The sequence below is a fragment of the Crotalus tigris genome, unplaced genomic scaffold (assembly GCF_016545835.1).
Source record: "Crotalus tigris isolate CLP2741 ecotype Arizona unplaced genomic scaffold, ASM1654583v1 scf7180000021050.780039, whole genome shotgun sequence".
Lineage (NCBI taxonomy): Eukaryota > Metazoa > Chordata > Lepidosauria > Squamata > Viperidae > Crotalus > Crotalus tigris.
In genome coordinates, this window is record NW_024098328.1 from 129,073 (window position 1) to 155,803 (window position 26,731).

Genomic DNA, 26,731 nt, shown 5'->3' on the forward strand with positions numbered 1-26,731 from the left:
AAAAGTTAATGTTAAATATTTTAACTCAGACAACATGCTGTTTACTAAGTTCTAAAGATTGTAATTCTTAAAAAATAATTATTTTTTAAAAAAGAAATCTCTAAATATCACATGGTGGTAAATGGAAGAAAGGCAAAAATGGCTATTACCTTTATCCTACATGTGAATTTTCAAAGCCACTGACTGGCTGATTCTTTTGAAAACATTCTATTAAATTCATATGAGTTGAAGAAAATTCAAAGTATCATACCAGTTTTGAATAAGATCATATGGAAGATTAACTTCAGCTTCTGAAATTACAGTATTATACCCCACCCCAAACATTCTACAAAATTCAAATGAGTTGAAGAAAATTCAAAGTATCAATTCTCAGTACTCAAAGCCTCCTGCCTTTATTTCATATGCCAATATCCACCCTACAGCTTATATATAATAGAAAAAGATGAAGTTTCCTTCTAGCCGAAGATTGACTGTTAGCTGACATATCCATACTGTTTACTTAGAAACAATTTGCAATGTTAGTGTACAGTTGGTGTTTTGTGGTGATCCAAGTGCAGAGGCAGGTGATCTGGATGTGCAGCCACCTGGCTCATGGGAGGCTTGCACAGCAGCACCAGCAGCAGGCGGATGCAGAGGCAAGGGGGAAGGCAGGCAATCTGGATGTGCTGTGCAGCCACCTGGCTTGCATGAGGCTCGTGTGGCGGCACTGGCAGCATGCAGAGGCAGAGGCAAAGGGAGGAGACAGACAATCTGGATGCACTGTGCAGCTGCCTGGCTTGAGGGAGGCTCACGTGGTGGCACTGGCAGCAGGCAGAGGAATGAGGGGGAGGCAGGCGACCCTGATGCACCATGTTCCATCCCTTGATCTCTTGGCTTGTCCGTGGCCACACTGGTGCAGGCGGCTGTGCGGTGCATCAACATCGCCTGCCTCCCTGTGCCTCTGCCTCCACCTGCTGCCAGTGCAACTGCATGAGCCTCCCACAAGTCAAATGGCCACACAGTGTATCCAGATTGCCTGCCTCCCCCCCCCCCTTTGTCTCCATGGTTGGACTTATCTGCAATGCCCCAAGGGCCTGGCAGGCTGCAGCTGGTGCCAGACACTGTCGGGCCCCATGCACTGATACAATGCTTCCCCAAAAATAAGCCCTAATGCATCTTTTGGACCCACCCAAAAAAATATAAGACCAGGTCTTATTTTGGGGAAAACATGATAGTCATATGGTTGTTAGTGAATCTGGCTTCCCCATTGACTTTGCTTATCAGAAGGTCACAAAAGCTGATCATATGACCCTGGGACATTGCAATTGTCATAAACTTGAGTCAGTTATAAGTGTTTAAATTTTGATCATGTAACCATCGGGATGCTGCAACAGTTGTGTGAAAAATGATCATGTCACTTTTTTTCAGTGGCATTGTAATTTTGAATAGTCATTAAATGAACAATTATAAGTCGAGACTACCTGTATTACAAAAGTTCTTTTTTCCATGTATGCCTATCCATTTGTAAATCTAAATTGTTCAGAGCTCATGAACAATTTCTAGAATTATTACATAACAGAAACAGGTGTCTGAGGTTCAAAGTACTTTCTGAATCAGTTTCAAAGCATATACAGCCCTGTGAAATACAAGATCAGCATACCAAGATACATTAACTAACAAGAAAACAAAACAGCCACTTAGTTTCCTTCCATAGAGTCTTTAAGATGGAGTTTAGGTGGTGAAAGTCTACCATTTCAAAAGTAGACTGAATTGGAAGTAGATAATGTCCCTGTTTTTTCTTTCAGAAGATGTGAAATAATCTATCCAACTTAAAAAAACTATTTAAGACCAAAATTAATAAAACAATGAAGGTCTATTTGTTATTTTTGTGTCCCTCATTCACATATGAAAGCAGATTAAGATGATGATAATGTTTAAAGATAAAGGAAATACTCGAGTTGATTTTGTTTCCTGGTAAGGACTTGCATATATCCATGCAGTTTTATTGACAACAATGAAAAAGTTCTTTGCCACTGTCTTCTTAAATGTTTTGACTTTTCAGCCTAGCCTACTGCCAGAGGTGACAATACATGCATGTAAAAAGTGTGAAGCTTTGATCATAATGCTGTGTCCTCCTTCTGTTATGTATTCAAGATGAACAATTATTAATATTTGTATGTAAGGGTGTAGGTTTATACATACATTGCATATGTTTAAATGTGTGTTATGTATGCGTACACTTTGAAAGCAACTAAATTTCATTTTTAATATGTGCCATTGTGTCACAGTAAAAAATGACAATAAAGATTACCTATCTATCTATCTATCTATCTATCTATCTATCTATCTATCTATCTATCTATCTATCTACCTACTACCTACCTACCTACCTACCATCTTGCAGATTCAAACACCTTAAAGACACCCTGGATGCTCTGGATGATTTTTCATTCAAATACTAACAAGCTTAGCTTTCTTGAGATCATCCAAGGTGAATTGATTGTTACCACCGGCTTTGGCCATCTAATTTTACCTGGAAAAGCTTCAGGAAACTGATGTGCCTCTATCGAACCAACCTTTTCTTCCTGTCATTTATTTTTCATTAATCTTCATGCAAAATTTTAAGTTCAAAATCTGATTTCTTAAGAAAGAAGGATTTGGGAAGGTAAAGGTCTCCCCTGGATAAACCAAGAGAATCACTTCCAGTTAAATGGTTGAAAAACCATTTTATAACTCTGTATATTAAAAGCAATTACTCACTTGTACAAGCCATGGTAAGTGGATCAGATTCCTTTCGGAAATAGTTGTCTTCACAAATACAGAATTTTGATGCTTCTTCACGTGTGAAACTGTGTGTGGGGCATTTGTTGCATCCTTGACTTTGGGATGAATCCTTAAAGAATCCCAACTGGCATGCTACAAGAGAAGAGTTAAAGCTTTCCTGTGAGCATTAGCAGACATTTCTATAATTAAATCTTCAGGAACAAGCTCTGGAGAGAAAAAGTACATGGAAATATTTTAGTGAGCAATGAAAAAGAGCTTCCTATCTATTTTGAGAGATTCATTCTTTGCCAATTATAGAAAAGTAGAATATGTGGAATTGCTTGGATGGATGGATTTGTAGATGAACTGATGGATGGATATATTCAAATGAATCCAAATTATGAAATAAGACAGATTTCATAAGATGTAGTATTGACATATTGCAAGATTTGAGTTATTTTTATTTTTGTATTTCATTTTATTTCTCATTTTCTTTTTGGAGAGTGATCATTACATTATGTGAAATTACCACAACCCCCCCCCACACACATGCACACACCTTGTCCCCATATTTAGTTTTTTTATATGTAGTAGCAGCTCTTCCTTTATACTCTACTCAATTTCTGTTAGAAATGAGGCTACAGAACTTACATGCAATAATGTTGAGACAAAGTCAACTCAGAGCGTGCCCTAAATCTACAAGGTTGTATGCCAGCTTTTGAAAACAAATTACTTGCACATTCTGTTTTTTAATTCTGACCAAGAAGACTTAGATCTCATCAGAATTGCCTCAGTGCCATGTCTGCAAAATGATATTTGCCTTCCCAGCAACCTGTTCAGTTGCTTTCCTCAAATATCACTGTATAAAGGGATAAACCTGAAGACACAGCTTTTTTTCACTCTTAGAGTAGTTTGAATTCTTTTTCTCCAAGATACATTTGAGCTCAGTACCACAGAATTAAACTACACATCTGCTTCATTGATAGTGATACAAAGTCTGAAGGATATTCATGCTCACGTGAATATTGCCACACTTAATTTTTCCAAACTTTGTGTAACTGTGTTAAACCTTGTCTACTCAGTATATACTTATACCTACAACTAATTAACATAGTTTCCTCTTGTCACAAAAACCAATATAATTTGGGATATTCTTGAAGAATAGCACTAGAGCTGACCACTTTCCAAGCTCAGAGATTATTTTAGGAGGGACTTCAATGCCAGGATTGATTTGGACAATGAAACTCTCTTTTGCCATTTAAATCCTCTGTACTTACATTTTAACCATTTTCTAGTTAATTGGCTTAAGACAAGATATTTGACATAGGGAATGGAGACTGACATACTGTATCTAGCCATCAAATTTAGTCTTAAATGGCTCAGCTCCTAGAAATCCTGAGGAAAAATTTACTGTCTAAAAAGGGAAAAGAATACAGTATGTTTTAATGTATTTATTTACTAGCAACTTATTTACTTACTACACATACTTTTGTATCTCCTCCATTTTCCTTCATCTAAAACAGTGGTTCTCAACCTGTGGGTCGGGACCCCATTTGGGGTCGAACGACCATTTCACGGGGGTCGCCAAACAATGCAGTCTGCCATTTTTTCCCCCTTTTCCTTAGCTGTGCTACTCCTTTTTATTCTATTGGCTTTTGAAAGCCAATAGAATAGACTCTCTTGAATAGAGTCTAATTCTATTGGCTTTCAAAAGCCAATAGGAATTGTCCAGGCTGTCTCTGCCCTGCTGAGCCCGCCAAAAGTCCCATTCTGCAAACGGTGCTGCACCAGTTGAGTAGTCCTCGACTTACGACCGGTTGAGTAGTCCTCGACTTACGACCGGTTGGGGGGTTGCGGCATTAAAAAGGTTGAGAACCACTGATCTAAAAGGTTAATGCTCTGACCCTAAATATTTCAGAAATTTCAATAAGAATTTTTTTTCTGCTCCAAATAATCACACATAGAATATGGAATATGCATGAAGTTTAACTCAAAAATTCATCTTGAACCTATCAGCTACAAGCAGGCTATGACCTAACACAGTGCAATATAGACCATCTTTGATAATTGTTATTATTACATCAATTCATTGATGCACAAAGTGCAGTTCTGACCCAACACAAAAAACCCTGATTTGATAAAGAGCCTATTCACACCAAAGTTTTAGTGACTGCTAAAAAGTGACTTCATAAAGCTATTTTTTTTTAAAAAAAAAAGTTTGTTTATTTAATTGAAGGTCATAGATCAAAAGAAAGAGAATAGTGATTCTTGCTCCCAGGAAATTTGTTATTTCCCAAACAGAAATAAAAACTTTTTTTTAGTTAGTTACATTTATTAAGGCATCCAATTTTGACGGATGCTGGGCAGAGTACAAAAACAAAAAAACAGTAAAATATAATTAAAAATATAAAACTAAAAATTAAATTAAAATTCAAAATATAAAATTACACAGCCCTGACAAAAACAATCATAAAGGCAACAAAAACCACAATGGCGCTCCTCCAAATTACATTAACTCCACACTTTGAATGCAAGCAATCTGGGGAGATTCCTGTATTATATGCAAAATACAATAAAGTAGTTTGAATCTGGTTCCTTGCATCTATTAATTATTTAGTTTCATCCCACAAAAAGGGATGGTCCTCCCTCTGTGAAACTGGTGAGTTGATGCAATGGTATTCCTCACCAAGAATGTTTCTGCATTTAATCAAGACTGTTGCACATAAATTTAAAAACAAATTAAATCCACTAATTGGATTCCTAATGGACTTCCCAGATCAGTGTTCAATTTGGGGTTCTTTCTTATTTTCTTTACACATTTCTTCTTTTGAGATCCTCCTGAATTACTCATACTGTAATTTTACTGTATTTTAATGTTTACTGTACTGTTCTTTTATCCTAACCAATCTAATGAGACCATGATTCGCTTCACCAAGCTGCTTTCTCTTTTTCCCCATCAATCTCCTCTTAGAGGTATGGAAATCAGGTACTCAAGAGTCTGCACTCACTTTGCCTTGCAAGCCTATAGTTCTTGGGGCATCTCAAGCACTTCTCTCACAGATTTTGGATTCACATAGTCCTACCCAGTCCTCCACCCAGCTGCCTAGGCAGTTATTTCCTCTGGTTTACCCCAGATAACTCACCTAGGTTCATGCACGAAGTTGCCCAGTCACTGAGGCTGGTAATCCGTCACTGATCCCTCCTTCAGTCATTTTCCTAGCAACCTCTATTTGGGTTCGTGAAAACTGACCTCAGTCCCTGGAGTTCTCCGGGATCCAGAAACGAGTGTTTTGGGCTCCAAAACTGTTGCGCATGAATTTAAAAACAAATTAAATCTACTAATTGGGTTGCAAAGAAAATGAAATTTATTGCTTACAAAGGATAAGCCCAATGGCAGTTTGCAAAGCACAGTGGAGCCGAGATGGAACCTCACGCAGGAAGTTCTCAAACAATGGACCACACGCGAGCAGTCATTTTTATACATCCTATCACAACGCCCTATTTTCCTTCCCCTTTGGTCCCATTGGAAAGGCCCACAGAGGTCATAATCTATCAGAAGCACATAACCAGAATACATTATCTCTGTCCTTGTCTGCTCAAGTTACCTCAACATCCGACATGCTACCATATATATGGGTATGTTGTCGTTCCGGTAAAAAGTCATAGTTTGTTCTTTGGTTTTGGTGCACTCATCCTGTTTATTTTTAAAACATCATTTTCCCTTGAACTGTTTCCCTCAAGACTGAAATTGAGACAGTAATGTACAAACTTTTTAAATATTGGATTTACTATTTCTGGAGGGCAGAGTTATTTTCCCTTCTAATTGTTTGGTCTATCACCATATAATTAATAAACTAAAAAACATACATACTGACAAAGGTTACCAATGTTACCTTAAATTTTCTCAATGTTACTGACACACCTCTTTATTCATTATTTAAATGACCCTTTTTTCAGGCCTTCAACAGGTGAAGTATCTTTAAGTATTTTTAACAAGATGACTTCTTAAAACACCCACAACTTTTTTTCTAAGCTGTCACAGAAGTATGAAAATCCTTCAGCTGTTTTAATGGACAAATGAATGATCCTATACTTATGCTCATGCAAGTGTTGAAATACTTTTTTAAATTATTTTTTAAGTATGCACATTCCTAATTTCCAGAAGTGTAAAGAATTATTCCTCTGTCCTACTATTTGTTTTCTTATGCTTAGAGGATCTGAAAACACTTTAAAGTTATTTCATATCTGATTGCGTCTTTGAAATATGTTGCAAGCCAAATATGTCCAATTGTCTTCACAATTTAATATCTCTACAGCCAAGCTATGACTTCAAACCAGTAGGAGGAACGCGGAGAGAAAATGAGCAAGGTGACAGACAACAAGTAAGTAAGGCAAAAAATGTGGGGGGGTAAATATTAAAATGGAATTCAACCCACTTCATTTGCCACTTGAACTGAACAAATATAATGCAACCTAGCAAACATGGCCTAATTTGGACTAAACATTGGACATATGAATTTTGGGTGACATACAACTATACACTGCTACAGGTCCCCTAAAAACAGCAGCAATGTACATTAAAACCACCAACAAAAAAGCAATAAATATGTACCATTATTTAGAGAGAGAGAGAGAGAGAGAGAGAGAGAGAGAGAGAGAGAGAGAGAAACAAAGAAGCAGAAAATATTCTTGTAGGAATTTGTTTCAACACTGATACTTTCTGAGATCTAAATCTTTAAAGTGAATATAAATCAGAAATATATATAGCCTGAAAGTGCATTCATAATTGAATTTCTACTCTTGCACTATTCATGAATTACTCAAGCTTTATGGTTCTTCGCATGAAATGCAGGACTATTTACTCAAAGGCTATCTCTAAACACTGACTTATCTAGAGAGCTGTTTTATGTTACATTTCAAAATCCATAGAACTTGGGACAGAGATGGCAGGCAGGAGAGTCCTTATCATACCATACATCAAATTCCAAGTATAAATCTCAAGACAATGAACCAAATAGTAAAGAAAGGGAACTCAAATACAAAACAGAAGATGTAGGAAGCAAACACAGGGTCCAGTCAAAATGTAAGCATCTGAGTCTTTTTTGATGACAGACAGACAGACAGACAGACAGTGTTTGTGTATGTATGGGTGTGTGTGTATTGTGACATTGCCATTCTAGAACACCCAATCAAACAGTGGAAACAGAAGTACCTTTTGCTGATAGTTAGCCAAGGTGTGCAGGAAGTAGATCACAATAACAATGGGGGACTTTGGGGACTTTAAATAACCTGACACCAACTCGGATCAAACAGGTTCCTAATGAAGTTAGCAGACAACTTTTTCCTCCAAAAGGTAGAGGGGAGAACTAGAGGGTAAGCTAAATTGGTGTTGTCTTTAGTAAGAAAGATGAAGTGATAGAAGCAGTTGAGGCTGTGGGAAATTTGGGGGAGACTATGTCATATTGGAATAATGCAGGTACAAGTAATAGAACAAAGTTAAACTAATGTCTTAGATTTTAAGAGAGCTGATTTCAACAGAGAAAACTTGGGAAAGATTCCATGGATGAAAATCTTAAAGGGAAAAATAATTCAAGAAGCATTGGAAACTCTGAAAAATGAAATTATAAAAGCCCAATCTAGCAGATAAAGATAAATAAGAGTTCACAGAAAAAAAACAACAGCATAGTTGCATAAGGATAGAGAACTCATCAAATTTCCAGATGACATTAAGCTGGGGAAAATAGTCACCACTTTAGAAGATAGGCTCAAGATACAGAAGGATATTGACAGACTTGAATATTGGGCACTGTCCAAAAAATACAATTTAGAGTGAGAAAAATAAGACTTTACACTTAGGCAAGAAAAAATAAATTCACAGGTATAGAATAGATGGTATCTGGCCAAACAGCAGTAATTGTGAGAGGAATCTAGATCCTTAATTGGACAGCCACTTAAATATGAGTCAGCAGTGTGCTGCAGCTGCCAAAATGCAGGCTACATGAAAAGTGGGATAGTATCTTCTTATTTCAAACAGTGCCTGTTAAACTTATTAAGAATATTTTTTGATGATTTAAATGCAATGATTTTAAGATTTATATGGCAAAAAAAGAAGGCGAGAATCAAATGTAAATTGTTACAAGAATCTAAGGATAGAGGGGGGCTTTGGACTTCCAGATTGAAGACTTTACTATCAAGCGGTTATTTTGCTTTGGCTTAAAGAATGGATTGTATTGAGAAATAAAAGATTGCTTTATTTAGAGGGACATGACCTTCAGCTAGGTTGGCATGCTTTTATATGGTATGAGAAATCTAAAGTACATAAGTACTTTCAGAATCATGTGATAAGAAACGTACTACTTTCAGAATGGGAGAAAATTAAACATAAAATATACATGAAAATATCTGAGTGGCTTTCAACAATGGAAGCATTTGCTTATCCAAATCTGATTAATTATGACAAACTGGTTAGTTATAAAGACATTTTAGATAAAGAGGGAAAACTTAAGGACAGGCAAACTTTACAACTATAAGGTATTGATTTGACATGGTAATCCTACTTGCAAATTCAAACAAGATATGAAAAAGATATAAAATCAACAGGTTTTTACAAAGAACAGAACCTATTGGATAAAATTTTGTTAAAAACAGATGAGAATTTGATTAGAAAACTCTATAAATGTCTTCTAAACTGGAAGATGGAAGAAGAACAAGTGAAAGAAACAATGATAATATGGGCAAAGAACTTTGGATATTCTATAGATTTGGAAGACTGGCAAAAACTTTGGGATAAAAATATTAAGCTTACAAAAGCGGTAGCATATAAAGAAAACTTATATAAGATGTCCTATAGATGGCATATGACACCAGTTCGCTTAGCGAAAATGTTTAAAAATGTTTTGGATATTTGCTGGAAATGTAAACAACAGCCAGGCACTTATTACCATGCCTGGTGGACATGCCCTATCGCTAAGAAATATTGGTCTAAGATTCATAGATGGTTGGAAAAGATGATGAAATTACATATAGAATTTAAACCAGAATTGTTTTTGTTAGGAATATTAAGACCTAATTATGCAAAGAGAATGACTACTTGATATTGCATGTTTTAACTGCTGCAAGGATAGTATTTGTCCAATTTTGGAAAAAGGAGAATCTACCATCTGACCAGATTATTATTACCAGAATTCTAGAGTGTGCAGAAATGGATAGACTAACATTAGAAATGAAAGAAAAAGATGATTCAATTTATTTTAGAACTTGGGAAAATTTTCATCAATGGTTAAGAGACACATTAGAACTTGAAGGATTTAATATTTTAGAATAGATGACTGATTTTTAATCGAGTTCTAACTAACATTTTGATAATACAATTACTTTTCCTGATTTACTGATTTTCATTTGTTACTTTTGTTAGGATTTTTTTTTTGTGATTTTATTAGTAGTGTTTACTTAATAGATCAACGTATTTGTTTACTAATTATTTTTAATATGTTACAGTTTAAGCTTTGTTAAAAATGGTTGCATATGATACTTACTCATTATTATGAACTGGACGGTTGCTTGTTTGTTGAAATATGTGATTGTACCTATCCTTATTTTACCCTAATTCCTTATTTCCTTCCCCTCCCCCTTTCCTTTTCCCCTCCCTTTACCATACTTGTATTTTTCCTATTTTTCCTTACCTATATAAATTTAATAAAATTTTGTTAAAAAAAAAAGTGGGATAGTATCAAGGTCACATGAACTGTTAGTACCACTTTATACTGTATTGATAAAACAACACTAGGAATACCGTGTCCAAATAGCTTTACAAAAAAGATATTAGACTCTACAAAGATGTGCAGAGAAGAGATTGGACAGCCATTTGTCAGGAATATATAGGGTTCTCCTGCTTGAGCAGCGAGTTGACTAGAAGACCTCCAAGTTTCTTCCAACTTTGTTATTCTGTATTCTAATGAATATTTCTGAACAACTTTAAGGTTGGATATCTCTTGGGATATATACTGTAAATGAAAATTGGAGTTCTGGTTAATAAACTATGCTGCCAGATAAGTGACCAAAGTGAAATACAAAAAAATGGCTATGTTCCTTAGCATTTTTTTTTTTAAAAAATAGTTAACAGTTAAATAGTATGCTATAACTATCTTCTTTTTTCATTTTTTATTCAATAGATACAATATCAATACTGAAAAAGGTTTCAGGGATGCAACCCTCAGTTTTCATTGCAGCTATTCTAACAATTTGAATTTCCAGCCTCCGCTTTGCTATTTATTCCTTGTTAGTTAACTTATTACAACACCGTGTGTCCAAAGTGTGACACCATGGCTGATTTTTAATAGCAGTTCCTAAGTAAAAAAAGAAAGGAGGGAATGGGACAAATGTATATTTCCTAATTTATACACTGAAAGTTAAGAAAATTAAAACTCTGAAGACACCTACTTTTTTTTTGTTAGTTTGTTCTATCAACATTATCTCCTTATTTGATTAACACACAAAGGTGAGAAAAAAATAATTCCTAAAATACCGGTAATTGTTAAAACAGTATCTTTGACACAATTTACTAGTACTCCAAAGAACAAACTGCTAAGCAAAAAACAAAGAAATAGAAAATACTGATGGCATAACATTTAATAAAGGCAACTCTCTTTTCTTTCCTCTTGTGTGCCATATTCTATATTCTTCAAAATGAGTTGTTTTTGCTTGATGCTGAACTTGCAGAGATACTAGGACTGAGACTGAGCTTGATAAGACAGAAGCCCTCAAATCTGTTGTTTTTAATTTTTAAAAGAAAATGTAATTGTAGGAATGAGATAAAATGCCTTTCAATAACTCTGAAGATACCTTTGATATCTTTGAATATCTTTCTCTTTTAAAAAATGCAGGGGGAAGGAGAGGAGAGGAGAGGAGATGAGGGGAAAGGAAAGGAAAGGAAAAGAAAAGAAGATGAATGGGTATTTCTATGTGCTGCAGTGATAGTAGTAGACAGTGCTTTTTTTGTAAAAAAAAAAAAAAAAAAAGGTGCCGAAACTCACACACGTCATACAACCCGCCTTGCCTACCCTACAAGGTTCCATCCAAAAAAGGTGCCGGAACTCTGTTCTGGGCGTTCTAGGACAAAAAAAGCCCTGGTGATAGACAGTAAACAATGACTTGAAAGTGTACAAAATTATAGGATATTAGTGGTCACACCCAACATATTTGTTTTTAATTTGCATACCACTCAAGGTTGTGATGACATGGGCATCTTATAAATGTGATTTATAGATACAAATAAATTAACAGATTTAAGGATTAAAGGATTAAAATTAACTTTTTAAAAAAGCAATCACTATGTGAGAAATGGATACATGGAACTTAAAACACCCAAACAATACTTATGTTCATTAAAATTACTTACCGTATATGCCGGCGTATAAGGCGACTTCCGCAAGCATTAAAATTGGCGCCGAAGTCGGAGGTTGTCTTATATGCCGAATCGTCTTATACACCGGTAATACTGGTAGTTTCCAGCGTATAAGATGACGTTCTAGGAATGCGACTCGGCACCAAAGACGGGGGTGGTCTTATATACCGGGTCACCTTGTACGCCGGCATATACGGTATGTTTATTTACTGTTTAATCTTTCTCAATACTTCAGATGGTAACTGATAATCTTATTGATGCAATAGCAATATCTGAATCAATTTCCAGTAATTTTTGCCAAGTGAAAACATTAAAGAATGTTTGAATATTTCCTGATTAATTTATGCTAATATAAAAACCACAAGGCTATGAGGTTTGCAAATATTTGAATATGAATAAAGATTTAAGCTCTTCCAGCAATGTTGATTGAAAGCAGAGAAAACATCTAAGAGAAAACAAATTATTTCTTATGTTAAGATAATTAGATGCTTTTGAGTTAGTAGTGATTCCAGGTGACTATATGGCCCCTGTCCCAGTAGAAAAAGCAAAGTGTAGTACTAAAAAAAAAAATTAAATAGACTTGGCAAAATGCTCAATATGGATTGAATAAATTACTTTCAGCTAAACCAAACTTTATACCAACATGCTTAACAATAGAAAGAATGAAAATATGGAGAACATTCAATGATAATTTTGCTGTACAAATTATAGGTTCCAATATGGTTATAGTTTGTATGTAACGTCTAAAGACATAAATCTGAGTTTTCAAAAAAGTTACTGAAAGCTTTGAAAAACAACAGGAATTTTATGACAATTAATTTTTTTCTTTTTTCTTTGAGATGAAAGTTCCATACTTGGTTGGTCAACAAAAAAAAACTGATTTGTAAGGGCATTTAAATAGAAGAAAGTATACTGATGAAGAAGAAGAAGATGATGATGGTCTATTGAATTTAGAAGATCATTAAGTTAAAGAAAATTACTCCAGGACACATGCAGTGATGTATTGCCATAAAATAACAAAAACTACTACTGTACTACAATATCCCAGATACAATAAAAGCAGACATTGGGGAAATTCACCAAAAGAAGATTCCAACCATTCAGCAGAATGATTACCTTGACTCAAGGCGTTCTTGAAAAGTCGGGGTTTTAATGCTTTCCCGAATAACAGCAAGGTGGGAATAGACAGATCTTAAAAGGAAGGGCATGAATTATAATAGACAAAAAAATCTCATTTGCTAGTTGTAAATCATTAATATTGATTAATGAATAATTGTACTGTTTGTTTTTATTTTAAGAATTCCAGTTCTATTTTGTTTCATATTTGCTGCAATCACTTTAAAATTAGAATTAATAGAAAGGGGAGGTATACATTCAAGAAAAAATAAAATAACTCATTGTAAATAGAATGCATATGCAGAATATACTAGTATAGTAAGGCCAGCTGGATTAGAAGATGAACATAAAACTGAAGGAAGAAACATCAATAACCTGTATTCTACTGATAATACTGTTGAAAATGCAAAGATTTTGCAAGCCATAATACTAAAAGTCAAAGAACTTTGTGAAAAAAAATGAGACTAAAATTAAATGTAAAGAAACCACACTAATGTCAACAGATATAATAAGCTGATTTAAAACTAAGAATGAAGTTATCAAAGTAGTAGATAGTGTTTGCTTTTTAGGATTAACCATCAATATTTAAGGAACCAGCACTCAAGAAATATGCTACAAATTAGCACTTGGTATAGTAGCCATGAAGCCTTTTAAAATGACATTCAAATATGGTGATGTGTCTACCTACAAAGAACTTTTTTTTGTATATATTTATTCCAAATAACTTTCATGTATCTTTTAATTTGAATATGCAAAAATGCCTTTCTCCCTGCCTCTATTAATCAAGCTACATAAACACAAAAACATTATCTTAATTGATGGATGATATTCCATGCAAATAAGATTACTTGCCTTTTCTGATGTTTTTCATCCTACACTACTTTCTGGTCAGTTTAGGAACTGAGAAATGAATACACACACACACACACACACACACACACACACACACACACATACATGTACAATACAAATTTTTATTTGCATCTTTGTGGACGATTCTCAAACTCTTGCTTTCTAATTCTTATATATCTATGTTCGCTAACCTCAGTATTTCTTTCCTTTATTGTCAGACCACTTCAATTCTATCACTATGTACCTCATCAGTATTTTCAAAGTCAGAAAATAATGAAACTTTATATAACTTGCAATGTTTCCAAAATTCTTTTTAACAGACAATATGCAGAATGATGCAAACAGAATGCAAAATGGAATGTCTTCCCAAAGCAACTTGAAAAATAGCATGCAGGAACACAGCTTCCCATGATGTTCTTTATAATATGCAGGGGCTCTATGTCAATACTCAGTTATGGCTATCTTTCATTAGTTAAAATCCATTGATTTTTTTATAATAATCAACATTAAAATTAAGATGAAACCTAATAAATGACAGCTTAAAGCAAATCATCGCAGGTTAAAAAGAACTATTTTAAGATCACAGCTGTAATTAACTGTGGAAGAATAGGCATGATGTTGTTCTCCTAGTGCAATCATCTAGCAATGGAATTAAACATGCTCCCTGAAATGTTCTTTCCAACGTATCTGCTTGCAGATGGAATGGCCAAAGTGTAAGGCTGGGTCTTTAAAGAATAGGAAGCTATTAGTGGACTAAAATTCCATCATAAGAATCAGGAATGATATATTGCTGATAGATATATCTGGAATATCTCAGTGAAGAATATAGGGCTGGAAGGGACTTTGGAGAAGTCTCCGACAAAATAATTGGGGGGAGTTGACTCGGTCTTTTAATTCCTAACTTCCCATTCAATCCAAAGAGTTTTATTATTGCCTGGATTTTAGAGAGGGGAGGAGGCAAGAATAGACCACAAAACTAATCTGCAAGTTTGCTCTCTCGCCTGCCTGCACACCACTTTCCCGTGTATGTGTGTATGTGTATGAGAGACAGAGAGAGAGAGATCCCCTTTTTGTAAGTTTGCTTACAGTGCAACTCCCTGCTAGCTCTCTCTCTCTCTCTCTCTCTCTCTCTCTCTCTCTCTCTCTCTCTCTCTCTCTCTCTCTCTCTCTCTCTCTCTCACACACACACACACACACACACACACATAAGTTAATAAAAAAGAGAAGGAGGGGGGAGAAAGGTGGAAGCTCTCTTTTTTTGTAAAACCTCAGCTTCCTCCTCCTCTTCCCCTCCTGGCTCTCTCTCTGTCATACACACACACACACACACACACAGAGAGAGAGAGAGAGAGAGAGAGAGAGAGACAGAGACAGAGACCCTTCCTGTTTTCTCCCCCTCGTCCTTTTTCTCAGCTGCACCTGAACGGAGTGGGAGGAAATTAAAAAAAGAGAGAAGGGGTGGAAGAATGGGGGAAGCTTCCTCCTCCTCCTCTTCCACTCCTGGCTCTCTCTCTCTCTGTGTGTGTCTCTGTCCCTGTCTCTCTTCCTCACATACACAGAAACCCTTCCTGCTTTCTCTTCCTTCTCAGGCCTGGTAAAGCAGAGCCGCACGAGGAGAAGTCCAGCAAAGTGGGGCATGGCCAGGCGTGACGGTGTTAAGCTGGGAGGGGAAGGGCGGGCTAAAGCAAATGAGCTGCTGCTGCACACCACCAGCTGCTGAGCACTTGCTGTTTCCTGCGCATGCTCCAAAGTGCCCAGCTGGGTTGCGGTGGGCCAGGGCTGGGGAAGTGGGGCCGGTCCCTTACCATTTCTGGGACAGCCCCAGAGGGGCAAATCTGGGCCCTCCCCGGGCTGCATCCGGCCTGCAGGCCTTGTGTTTGACTTGTCTGCCCTAATCCTTCTCTTCCTTAGGCTAGACATACTTAGTTCCCTTAACTGTTTAACAGTCTCCAGACCCCTTATCATCTTTGTTGCTCTACTCTACAGTCCTTTTAGGGTCTTTTTTTATTGTGGTAATCAAAACCAATCAAAAGCGTGGATTCATTAGTGCAGTACAGAACAGTACTACTACTTTCTGTGATCTTGATGCTATTTCTCTATAGGATACAGTCTAGAACTGCATTGGCTTTTTTGGCAGCTCCAGCACATTGCTAGCTTATACTTAAACAAGACACCAAGATCTCTCTCACATAATTGTTGAGCCAGGTACTGCCTATTTTACACTGCACATTTGGTTTTTCCTATCTAAGTACAGTCTCAGTACTGAATTGCAGCCCAATGTTCAAATCTACCAAGACCCTTCTGCATTTTGAATCTCTCTTTCAAACTGTTTTCAATCCCCCCCCCCTGTCCCTGCCTGCCCAGTTTGGTGTTGTCTGCAAATTTTATATGTTCCCCTTCTATTGCCTCATCCAAATCATTTACAAAAATGTTGAAGAGCACTGGGCCCAAGACAGAAAGTTGAGGTACCTTATTGCATGTTTCCCTCCATGTAGTCCATTGAGGACTACATGCTGAGCACAGTTGGTCAGACAACTAGGAATTCACCTGGGGGTAGTACTGTCTACCTCACATTGTTCTATCTTACCAAGATGTGGGCTATGGTCTACTTTGTCTAAAGCATTATTGAAGTCTAAGTAAACTATGTTTACAGTTTTTCCCTGATCCACTAATTTAGTCACTTTGTCAAAGAAGGCAATTGTCATGGTTCCAATAGATGAGACCAGTAGGAATAAGAACTCCAAGGCATTTGCTTTCCTCAAAGAACACATTTAATGGATACATAGTATTGGCACAAACAAAGGTGAAACCAAGACTGAAAGTTCCCCCCAAGGTTACAAAGTAACAAGTTGAACTTCCCACCCTGCAATATGTCATAAATCACAATCCCCAATTAACTACTTTGGTGGGCTTTCTAACAGAAGCCTCAGCCTGCCAAAACATAGGTAGCTTGACTTTAGTTCCTACAGAACAGTTATTATTATGTCTAAACTAAAAGAATATATCTCCGTCCTCCCATTACTGTGGCAACCGAAAATGAAATGAAGATGGCTGAAGCCAAGTTCGTTTGAAAGTTGACAGATCCTCTAGAGAAGAGAGAAATCCTGTAGGTAAAGAAGGAGTTAGAGTCAGAATCACTCCTAGGCTTATTAGGATGTCTATCATAAAATTTATGTATTAATCTATCAGCTTTTACATCAGTACTTTTTACCCAGGTGGCCTCTGATAGTAGGTAACCTTTCCACTGCAATGGATACTGTAACTTTCCCTTGTACAACCTTGAATCAAAGATTTGTTTTATTTCGTAATGAGTCTCTCCCTCCACGACAAGGGGACCAGGTGCCTGTTTTGGAGATGGTCTCAATGACGACTCTCAGTATGGATTCAATAGGCTGCAGTGGAACACAGGGTGAACTTTCCCTAAAAGGGGAGGGAGCTTTAATTCCACTGTGACTGGGTTTATAATCCGCACTATGGAAAAAGGTCCAAGGAATTTAGGTCCCAATTTTTTTACTAGGCAGCTTGAGTCTTAGATATTTTGTAGAGAGATAAACCATTTCACCCACACAAAATGGCTTCTGGGTAATTTGGCTCCCAGTAAAATTTGAATAGCACAGTCAGTGGTTCTGTGGGGAGGGCCAGGACATCGCACTCTGCCTCGCTGAATGCTTCTGATAGGTCTCTATATTCACTTGGGATAAGTGGCTCTCCCAGCGGGGGACTCACAGCAGATTCAAGGTCTCCAAGTGCTGCCCTTGACTCTCACATGGGCTACTGATTGGGGTAGGAGGTGAAGGCCCAGTTGCTAGCCTTAGAGTCCTCACTCCATTCTCCCATCATATCATTGGGTGCCATTTGTCAAGCCACACTAGCCCCAGAATCACTGCTTCTGTCATTTTTGGGATCACCACAAAATGGATTAGCTCCCAATTCTCCCCTATCTCTAGGCATACTTGCTCAGTCGAGTGGCTGGGGCTCCTCCTATGAAAGATCCATCGGCCTGCTCGAACCTCATGGGTAGAGGCAGTAGTTTTGCCCTAATGCACAGCTTAAGCACCATTGGGAAGTTGATCAAGCATCTGGTGCAGCCCAAATCAATTAAAATGTTCAAATCCATCTGAGCCCCAGATTTAGTCACTAATAGTTTGGCAGAAAGGGTAAAAGGTGGGATAGGCTGACTCACCATGTTCGTCTTCTCCTGCATCATCACTGTTGTAGGGATCAGGTGTGGGCAGGCATTCAACTGAACCTTCTTGCTTCTACTGGGGAGGAGATGTGACTTGTACAACTTGCCCCTGGCTGACCTAATTCAACTTCTCTTGTGCTGGTCGAGGTTGTTTTTTTTGGCTTTGTGGGAGCTGTGGTTGCACTCTTCGGAGGAGGAAAAGGAACCAGACAGTCCACAGCTCGATGCCCAAATTGCCCACAACTGAAGCACTTGATCTGAGATCCAGTGGGAGCTCTTATGGATCCAGTCACCATGACAGGTGGGGGACGCTGCAACGGTTGGCACCTCACCAGATCTCATCTTGGTTGGGGTCCTGAAGCTGCAAGTACCGGGTCAGTTCGATATCCAAATTTGTAGCCAAATGGTATCAATCATGGAGTTGATCAGGGTTCCTCTGCAGATGCACATCTGAAACAGATTGTGGTCCAACCCCACTTTAAAGTAGTGGATAATGACTGTTCAGGCCATTGCCTGATCCTGTCACCCTTCAAAATTCTCTCACGTACTCTTTTGCAGGCTGATCTTTTTGCTTTACGTCGTGGATGTCCTTTTTGGCCTGTACAGCCTGGGATTCATCTTTAATCTGGCTCTCAGTCCATGCATGAATAGACCAAAATTCCATAGTTCTGGTGCCTGCTTCTCACGTAGGGCAGCCATCCATTCCATGGCCTCCCCTTCTAAATTTGTGGCTACAGAATCAATCATTTTGGTTTCATCCAGATAAACATGGTTGTAACGATTTACATGAGACCACATCTGGTTCAGAAAAATAGTCACCTTCTCTAGGTCTCCATTGAAAGTGGGCTTGAGGGGAGGTGAATCCACAGGATATCGATCCCAGAGAGTTTGCAGTAGGCCAGGCAACTGAAGTTGGGGTAGCTGAAATCCCCTTCGATGGAAGACCCTTGGCAGGCAGGACGACGGTGGTGGTCAGGACTGGCATGATGACATCATGTACCAGCTGGGGGTCAGTAATGATCTGGGCTGGTCGGATGCCATCTGCTCTCAGGGCTGGCATAGTGCCGATAGCAGTCAGGGCTTATTGGGCATTAGTAGCGGTCAGGGCTAGGAGAATGGCAGCGACAGTCTGTGCTAGAGGGGCATCGGCATTGGTTTGGCCTGCAGAACACTGGTAATATTTGAGACTAACCTGTCGCTGGGGTTGATCTGGACTGGTGTGGCATAGTTAGAGATCAGGGCTCCACCACTGCACCAGTCTGACATTGTCCAATTTCAGCAGTGGGGAGGTGGCCTTGCCACCACTATGGGACTGGGACTTTGCCGGGGTGGTGGAGGCTCATGGGACCACCTGTATTTTTGCCCACCTGAGATCACTTGGTGTGTGGCCTGTCCTCCTTTGCCCATCTCCAGCCTGTCAAACTTCTCCCTCAGACTGCTGTAGATAGCAGTCAGGTACTTCCACTCCCCAGACTCGGCCCAAGCAACCAGTTATTTTGCCTTCATCATCACAGGTGAATGGAAACCCTGCGACGAGATCAATGGGAACTCAACCTTTGCAGTTTTCAGCGTGCTCTTAAGTGGTAGTACAGTGTCTAACTGCCAGGTCCCCCTAAGGATGATAGCTTCCTCCCTCAGCTTCTCCAGTTGGACTTCACAAGCCTTTGGTCTGATTCTGGCTGCAAGGACCGCACTCTCCACCTGAGCAGCAGCCTGTGCCTCATCTGCCACCACCGCTCCGAGGCTCAAGATTGACTCCTCTTTCTTTTCCATTTCTGTGTTTTCTCTGAGTCTTTGTCATCCTCCCAGAGTCTAGGTAGGCGACCAGGGCTCAGGACCCCATGGGTTAGTGAATTTTGGAGTCATAGTTTAATGTCATAGTTCCAATAGATGAGACCAGTAGAAATAAGAACTTTGAAGCATTTGTTTTCCTCACAGAACACATTTAATGGCTACATAGAATCGGCACAAACAAAGGTGAAATCAAGACTGAAAGTCCCCCCCAATGTTACAAAGTAACAAGTTGAACTTCCCACCCCTGCAATATGTCATAAATCACAATCCCCAATTAAGTACTTTGGTGGGCTTTCTAACGGAAGCCTCAGCCCACCAAAACATACGTAGCTTGACCTTGGTTCCCACAGAACAGTTATTGTTATGTGTAAACTAAAAGAATACATCTCCCTCCTCTCATTATTGTGGCTACTGAAAACGAAATGAAGGTGGCTGCAGTCAAGTTCATTTGAAAGTTGACAGGTTTGTCTGGCATGATTTCTGTGGTTCTGAGATCACATCTGCCACTTCCTTCAGAATCCTGGGATGTAAACTATTTGGTTCTGGTAACATGAATTCATTTTAAGTGGGTAGGTTTTACCAATTTCTTACCTTTTTTGACTTGTATTTCTCTTCTGTCTCCCACTGGGCTGTTTTTGAGGGATTGAGCTATTTTTTTCTTTTTGTGTAAAAACAGATGCAAAGAAGGAATTAAGCAGTTCTGCTTTCTCCCTGTTGCCCATCACCTTCTCAACATCTTTGCTCCATAGTGAACCAATTGTTTCCTTGGCCTTTTTTCCCTTTCTTCCTTACATATTGAAATAATTTTATTTTATTTTATTTTTTGTTAATTTTGGCTTTTGCTGCAAGTCTTAGTTCATTTGGAGCCTTAGTCTATCTGACTCCATTCCTGAAACTTTGGATTACCTGCTATTTTAACTGAATCTGGCATGATTTGTTTTTAACAAACCTATGATGGCTTCTTGTAATCACCTTGTTCATTTCAAGTTGTTCACATATCTGATGCTTGATTATCTTTTCTGTGATTTTTCCAGGTATTGAGGTCAGGCTGATTGGTCTGGTTTCACTTTTTTTCCTTTTTAGAAAATTGGAATCACATCAGCTCTTTTCCAGTCCTCTGGCATTCACTCCTATTCAGGAATTCTGTAAGATTATGTTCAGTGGTTCCGAGATCACATCTGCCAGTTCCTCCACAACCTTTTTTGTTTGTTTGTTATTTTTGGCGTTTGTTGCAAGTTTTAGTTCATTTTGAGCCTTAGTCTACCTGACTCCATATTGGCAAATTTGGGCTATTTGCTGGTATTCTGTTTTAATTATATTCCCCTCTTTCCATTTTTTATACTTGTCCATCTTGTCCCTCAGATTGTAAGAGAGCTATTTGTGCAATCATGCTGGTTTTATCTGATGTCTTTTCTTTTTCTGTGGTATTGTTTTTGTTTGGGCCCTTAGTATTTCATTTTTCAGAGTTTCCCATGCATCCTGAACTGTTTTTCATTTTAGGATTTCCATCCATACAAACCTTCCTAATCTCTCTCTTAACTTGTTGAAGTCAGTTCTCTTAAAGCCTAAAACATTAGTTTGACTTTGTTCAATCATTTGTGCCTGCATTATGGCAAATTCAAGTATGACATGGTACTCTCTGCCAAAGTTCCTATAGCTTCTACTCACTCAATCATTTCATCCCTATTAGTTAGAATTAAGTTAGCTGATCCTTTAGTTGCCACCTCCAAGTTTTGGGTGACAATGTTGTCAGCTAGGCACATCAGAAATCTCTTTTGATCTCCCACTCATTGCAGAATGTGTTTCCCAGTTGATGTCAAGGTAGTTAAAGTGTTCCATTACTACAGTGGTATGTTTTCTGCATACCTCAGCTAGTTGATTAGTAGTCTTTTTTTTTTTGGCTTGGTTGGATGGCCTGTAGTACACACCTATGGCAATGTCTTTTGTTTTTCCTCTGATATGCACCCAAATACTTTTAAGGCTTTCATCACTGGTATTGTAGATGTGTAGTCATTCTTTACATACAGTGCAACTTCTTCCCCTCATTTTGAGTTGGTTCTGTTTCTCTTAAATAATTTATATCCTCCTAGCAGTAAACTCCAATCATAGATTCCATTCCACCCAGTTTCATAATAATAATAGCAACAATATCATACCTGCCTTCATGTATTAGGATTTTATATTCAATGTATAGGAATCCAAACTATGTCTATGTTTTTAGGTTTTATATGATTTTATCCTATCTTGATTATATTTTGTCATTGTTTCTATATTTTACCCTTTTATTTTGCTAGTCATTGACTGTTCTTAAATAAATTTGCAAGACATATGATGGAATCACAATTAAATAAACTGATATTTACTTAAATGCTAGAACAAAGATAATTTCATACCAGTTACTTCCAGACTCTTACAAAAAGTGTATTAACCTTTCAATTCAAAGAATTCTATTTTGTATTGCACATTTTTTTCATTGTAATGAACATTTTCCCACCTTTTAAGCTTCAGTTTGTACCCAGACAAGGCATCACTTATTGGAAGAAAATAGTGCTTATTGGAAGAAAGAAAGTTGCTTTTATAAGCAACCAACAACAAAGGTTGAACCCTTAAACCAGTGATGGCGAACCTTTAGAGACCGAGTGCCCAAACTGCAACCCAAAACCCACTTATGTATTGACAGGTGCTGGGTGGATGTGACCTACTGAGTGGGCATGGCTGTGGTAGTCATGGCAGTGTGGATGGGCATGGCCCACTGGGTGGGCGTAACTCACTGAGTGGGCGTGGCTACAGTAGTCATGGCAATGTGGGTGGGTGTGGCCAGGGTGGGCGTGGCACCTCAGTGTTGCTCCTGAGGTGGGATGTCTGTGGGGGCTGGGCAGGGTTAGGGGAGATCCAGGGGGTCTCTGACGGATGGGGCAGTGGGCAGGAGGCTCATCATCTTGTTTTGGCAATGAGCCAATCAGATCACAGTAGGATTCAGTTATTGATGTCATGTATTGAAGTTGAGAGGAGGATATTTGTCAGTGTGTTATGTGATCACTGTCAAGTTGGTTGGGTTTTTTTGTATTCTTTCATTTAGTGATCTTGTAAAAGCTTTTTCAGTCACCGAGCAAGGTGTCAAAAACTTGATGACGCCCCCCAAAGGAAAAAAGTGATAAAGTACAGTAGTCTTCAATTAGATGGACACTACATCTCACCTGCTTCCTCCAAAGTGCAAACACCCGCATCCTTCTCCCCCGGCCCCCAAGCTTCTGCAAAGGGCAAATGGACGCCACATCCCACCAGCCTCCTCCAAAGTGCAAACATGTGCATCCTCCTCCCACCACCCCCCCACACCGCCGCTGCTGCCCACGAGGATGAGGGCAAGGCCAGGCAGCTTAAGGAGGCAGGTCGCCCCTGCCCCCCGTGTCTGTTGCCACTGCTGCTGCCCATGAGGCTTGGCAGGCAACTTCTCCCTGGCCCCTGGATGAGGTAAAAGGGCCAGATCCCAATCTCTCTACCCAACCCTGCTCTTACTTACTGGCTAGCTGGCTCCTGGCTGTTTTCTCACCACCCCGACCTAACCCTCACAGAGCCCCGACCTGGTTTCTTACCTCTGCCTGGCTTGTTCCAAAATCTCATGGCAGCGGCATTGGGCAGGAGGCGGCCAACGGGCGAGGGCAGATGGGTTCTGCTCTCCCAAAAGGCTGCCAACTCCTGGCTGGCAGCCTGCCTGGTGGCCCTACCCTATCAGCACCTCATCGGGGCTGAAGGTGGAGAGGCCATGCTGGGGGTCTGGCCATTGCCACCCAGGCCTTGCTCTGCATGGAGGATGGAGCCCCATTGGAGGCTTCCTGACCGAGGCTGCAGAGGGATGCCCAGCAGGACAGGGCAGCCACCTGTGCCCGGAACCCATGGAAGGCCACTGGGTGGTGGCAAGGAGACGGCCCAACTTCTCCTCGTCACTGCTGGCTTTTCAGGCTCTGCAGCCCAGCGCCCCCTCCCCCTGCAGCTCGTAAGGCCAGGGTCATGACTGGAGCATGGGCATGACCAGAACTGCTTGGCCCTCTGGCTCCCTCCTCCCGGCCATGTGGCAGACCCGGCAGAATTGCCTGCCACTTTAAGGAGAGCGGCCGCGAGGGAGGCACCCGCTGCAGGACTTCGGGTAAACAAAGGGCGGTCCGCTGGGGAGGGACCTGCCCACTGTTCTTCCCAACCGGGCATCCTGCTCACTTGTTTCAGAGCTGGCCTGGCCACAGCCCTGCCAAAAGCAAAATCGGCCATTTGCTCAGAGGGGCCGAGGCGGCAGGCAGGGGTGGCTTCGGGCAAGGTAGGCGGTACTTCTGTGGCCAGCCAGGAGTTGGCAGCCTTTTGGGAGAGCAGAACCCTGTCTGCCCCCATGGTCCGGGTGGCTGGCACCTTCTGACCAGGTGCAAGGTGGTCACAGCCAGCCTTTGACTCCCAGGGGCTGCAAGGGCGGCCCATAGAGTGGTGAGTAGCAGCCTGCCATGGCAGGGGAGGGAAGATTGATGCTGCAAGGAATGGAAAGAGTGTAGGGGATGGTCCCAAGGCCTGGCCGAGCTGCCACATGATTGCCCTGCCACTACTGCCGTTTTCCCCCTGCATGGATCTCCTTGCCACTGCTGCCGTTTCCTTCCTCCACACAGATCGCCATGCCGCCACTGTTTCCCCCTACCACCACACAGATCTCCTTTCCACCACCATTTCTCTCCCCTGCATGGATCGTCCTGCCTTCCTTCCTGAGCTTGAACCAGCGGCGCCCCAGCGGCCTGATCCAAACTCCAGAAGCTTGGAAAAGGTCTCTGCTACCCGGATTGGCCACGGGGGGCGTGAAATTGCTCTACAGGCTTACCTGGACTCGTGCTGGCAGTTGCCTCCACCATCAGCCCAGATCCGCCCAGCTCTGGCGGCTGCTCCGACTCAGAGTGCAGAGAGAGAGAGTAAGACTGCAGGTGCACATGGAAAGGTGGGGGAGAGCAGACTGGCCCAGCCTCCCTCCAGGGCGATGGCACGTGTACCCACAGGGATGGCTCCGCATGCCACCTATGGCACGTGTGGCACAGGTCCGCCACCATGGTTCTAACATATTACTCCCATCAGTTAATATCCCATGTTGGGTCAGCTAATACATCTATCCTTTCACATACTCGAGAATATTCTGTAACGGATCAGCTGGAATTTTGATGCACCGTTTTTTTTGCCAAATCTGACATTAACCAATCTGAATATTTTTAACTTTTGATATTTTCAAAATTATATATAAATCATCAGTTCCTCATACTAGTAAAATCATTCAGCTTGTAAAAATGTTTTGTTAAGTGATAACATGAACTACTATTTCCAAATGATTTGTTTTTACCTTTAGAGACAATGTTCTGTTAATTTATGTATTTTATACACAGAAATACATTAAGAACAATAATTCATCTTTACATTCAGGATGTATTTTGTAATCAAATCAAAAGTTTCTATTTACATATAGAATTATAGAAAACTCTTTAGTCAGATTTGGATGGATATGTAAGTCATGTAAGTCATGATATGCTGGACCATATCACCAGTCTTCATGTTTCAGTTTTTTTCCTGTAGAATTAAACTACCCTTTTACAAAACATACACAAAAATGCAATAGCAACTGAACTGATTTTGAGTGTGACCAAAATTCAATGCAGTATTCCAAATGTGCTCTTACCAAGGCCTTATAAAGCAGTACTAACACTTAATGTGATCGTGATTCTGTCCCTGTGTTAATGCAGCCTAGAATTGCATTGGCTTATTTAGCAGCTGCAGCACACTGCTGGCTCATATTTAAGTAATTTTCCACTAGGACTCCAAGATCCCTCATGCAGTTTCAGCTATTGAGCCAAATTTTGCCTAATCTGTACCTATACATTTCATTTTTCTTGCCTAAGTGAATTTCATTTTGTTAGATAGGGACTGATGTTCAAGTCTGTCGAGATCCATCTGGATCTTGAGCCTATCTTCTGGGATATTAGCTATTCCTGCCAGTTTAATGTGATGTGCAATTTGATGAGTTTCATTTCTACTCCCTCATCAAAATTATTTATAAAAATACTGAAGAGTACTGGACCTAAGACAGATCCTTAGGGTAACCATGCTTATGTCCTCCATGTAGATATGGTTCCATTAAAAACTACAGATTGAGCGCAGTTTGTCAACCATATATGAATCCATCTAATGGTGATGCTGTCTATCCCAGGGGTCTCCAACCCCTGGTCTGTAGACCAGTACTAGGCTGCGGCATGCCAGCAACTGGTCCATACAAACAAGCAAAGCCCCATCTGCACGATGCAGGCAGCACACAAAACCATGCACCCTCAGGCTTCTGGTTCCGGATCATGGTGCTGGCAGACATAAGAAGGGATTGCTCCCTCCGCTGTCCGATTTTGTCTCACTGGGGGACTCTGAAAGGGGTCAAAAGTCACCTTGGAGGAGCGACAAGCGGGGAAGAAGACCTTCCGATTGATTGTGTGATCCGGAGCAGTTCTTCAGACCGACGGAGAAAAGATCGACCACTCACATGGCCCATCATTAATGCCGTTTCCAGCCGAGGCCAAATTTACAGCTAAGCACTTGAAAACACTGTTGAGGAACTGGGTGAGAGCTGCCTTCTTTCA

At 39.8% G+C, this 26,731-nt stretch overlaps 1 protein-coding gene and 1 long non-coding RNA gene across 19 annotated transcripts in view; one reads left to right on the forward strand and one right to left on the reverse strand.

Annotated features, from left to right (window-relative positions):
* Window positions 1–26,731, reverse strand: part of LOC120319950 (ephrin type-A receptor 5-like) — a 518,483-nt gene that overhangs the window by 99,795 nt on the left and 391,957 nt on the right. For 16 of the 18 annotated variants that reach the window (XM_039369333.1, XM_039369346.1, XM_039369345.1 and 13 more), the window contains one exon: window positions 2,740–2,895. The exons of 1 other annotated variant lie outside the window; for it this stretch is intronic. In XM_039369333.1, coding sequence (XP_039225267.1) covers window positions 2,740–2,895 — 156 coding nt within the window. Of the gene's footprint in view, window positions 1–2,739; window positions 2,896–16,866; window positions 17,218–26,731 lie in introns of those variants that run through there. One more of the 18 variants, XM_039369343.1, reaches the window with a different exon arrangement.
* LOC120319953 lies at window positions 7,471–13,374 on the forward strand. The gene is made up of 2 exons (XR_005559864.1): window positions 7,471–8,115; window positions 12,985–13,374. It is a non-coding gene; the product is annotated as an uncharacterized LOC120319953 (long non-coding RNA).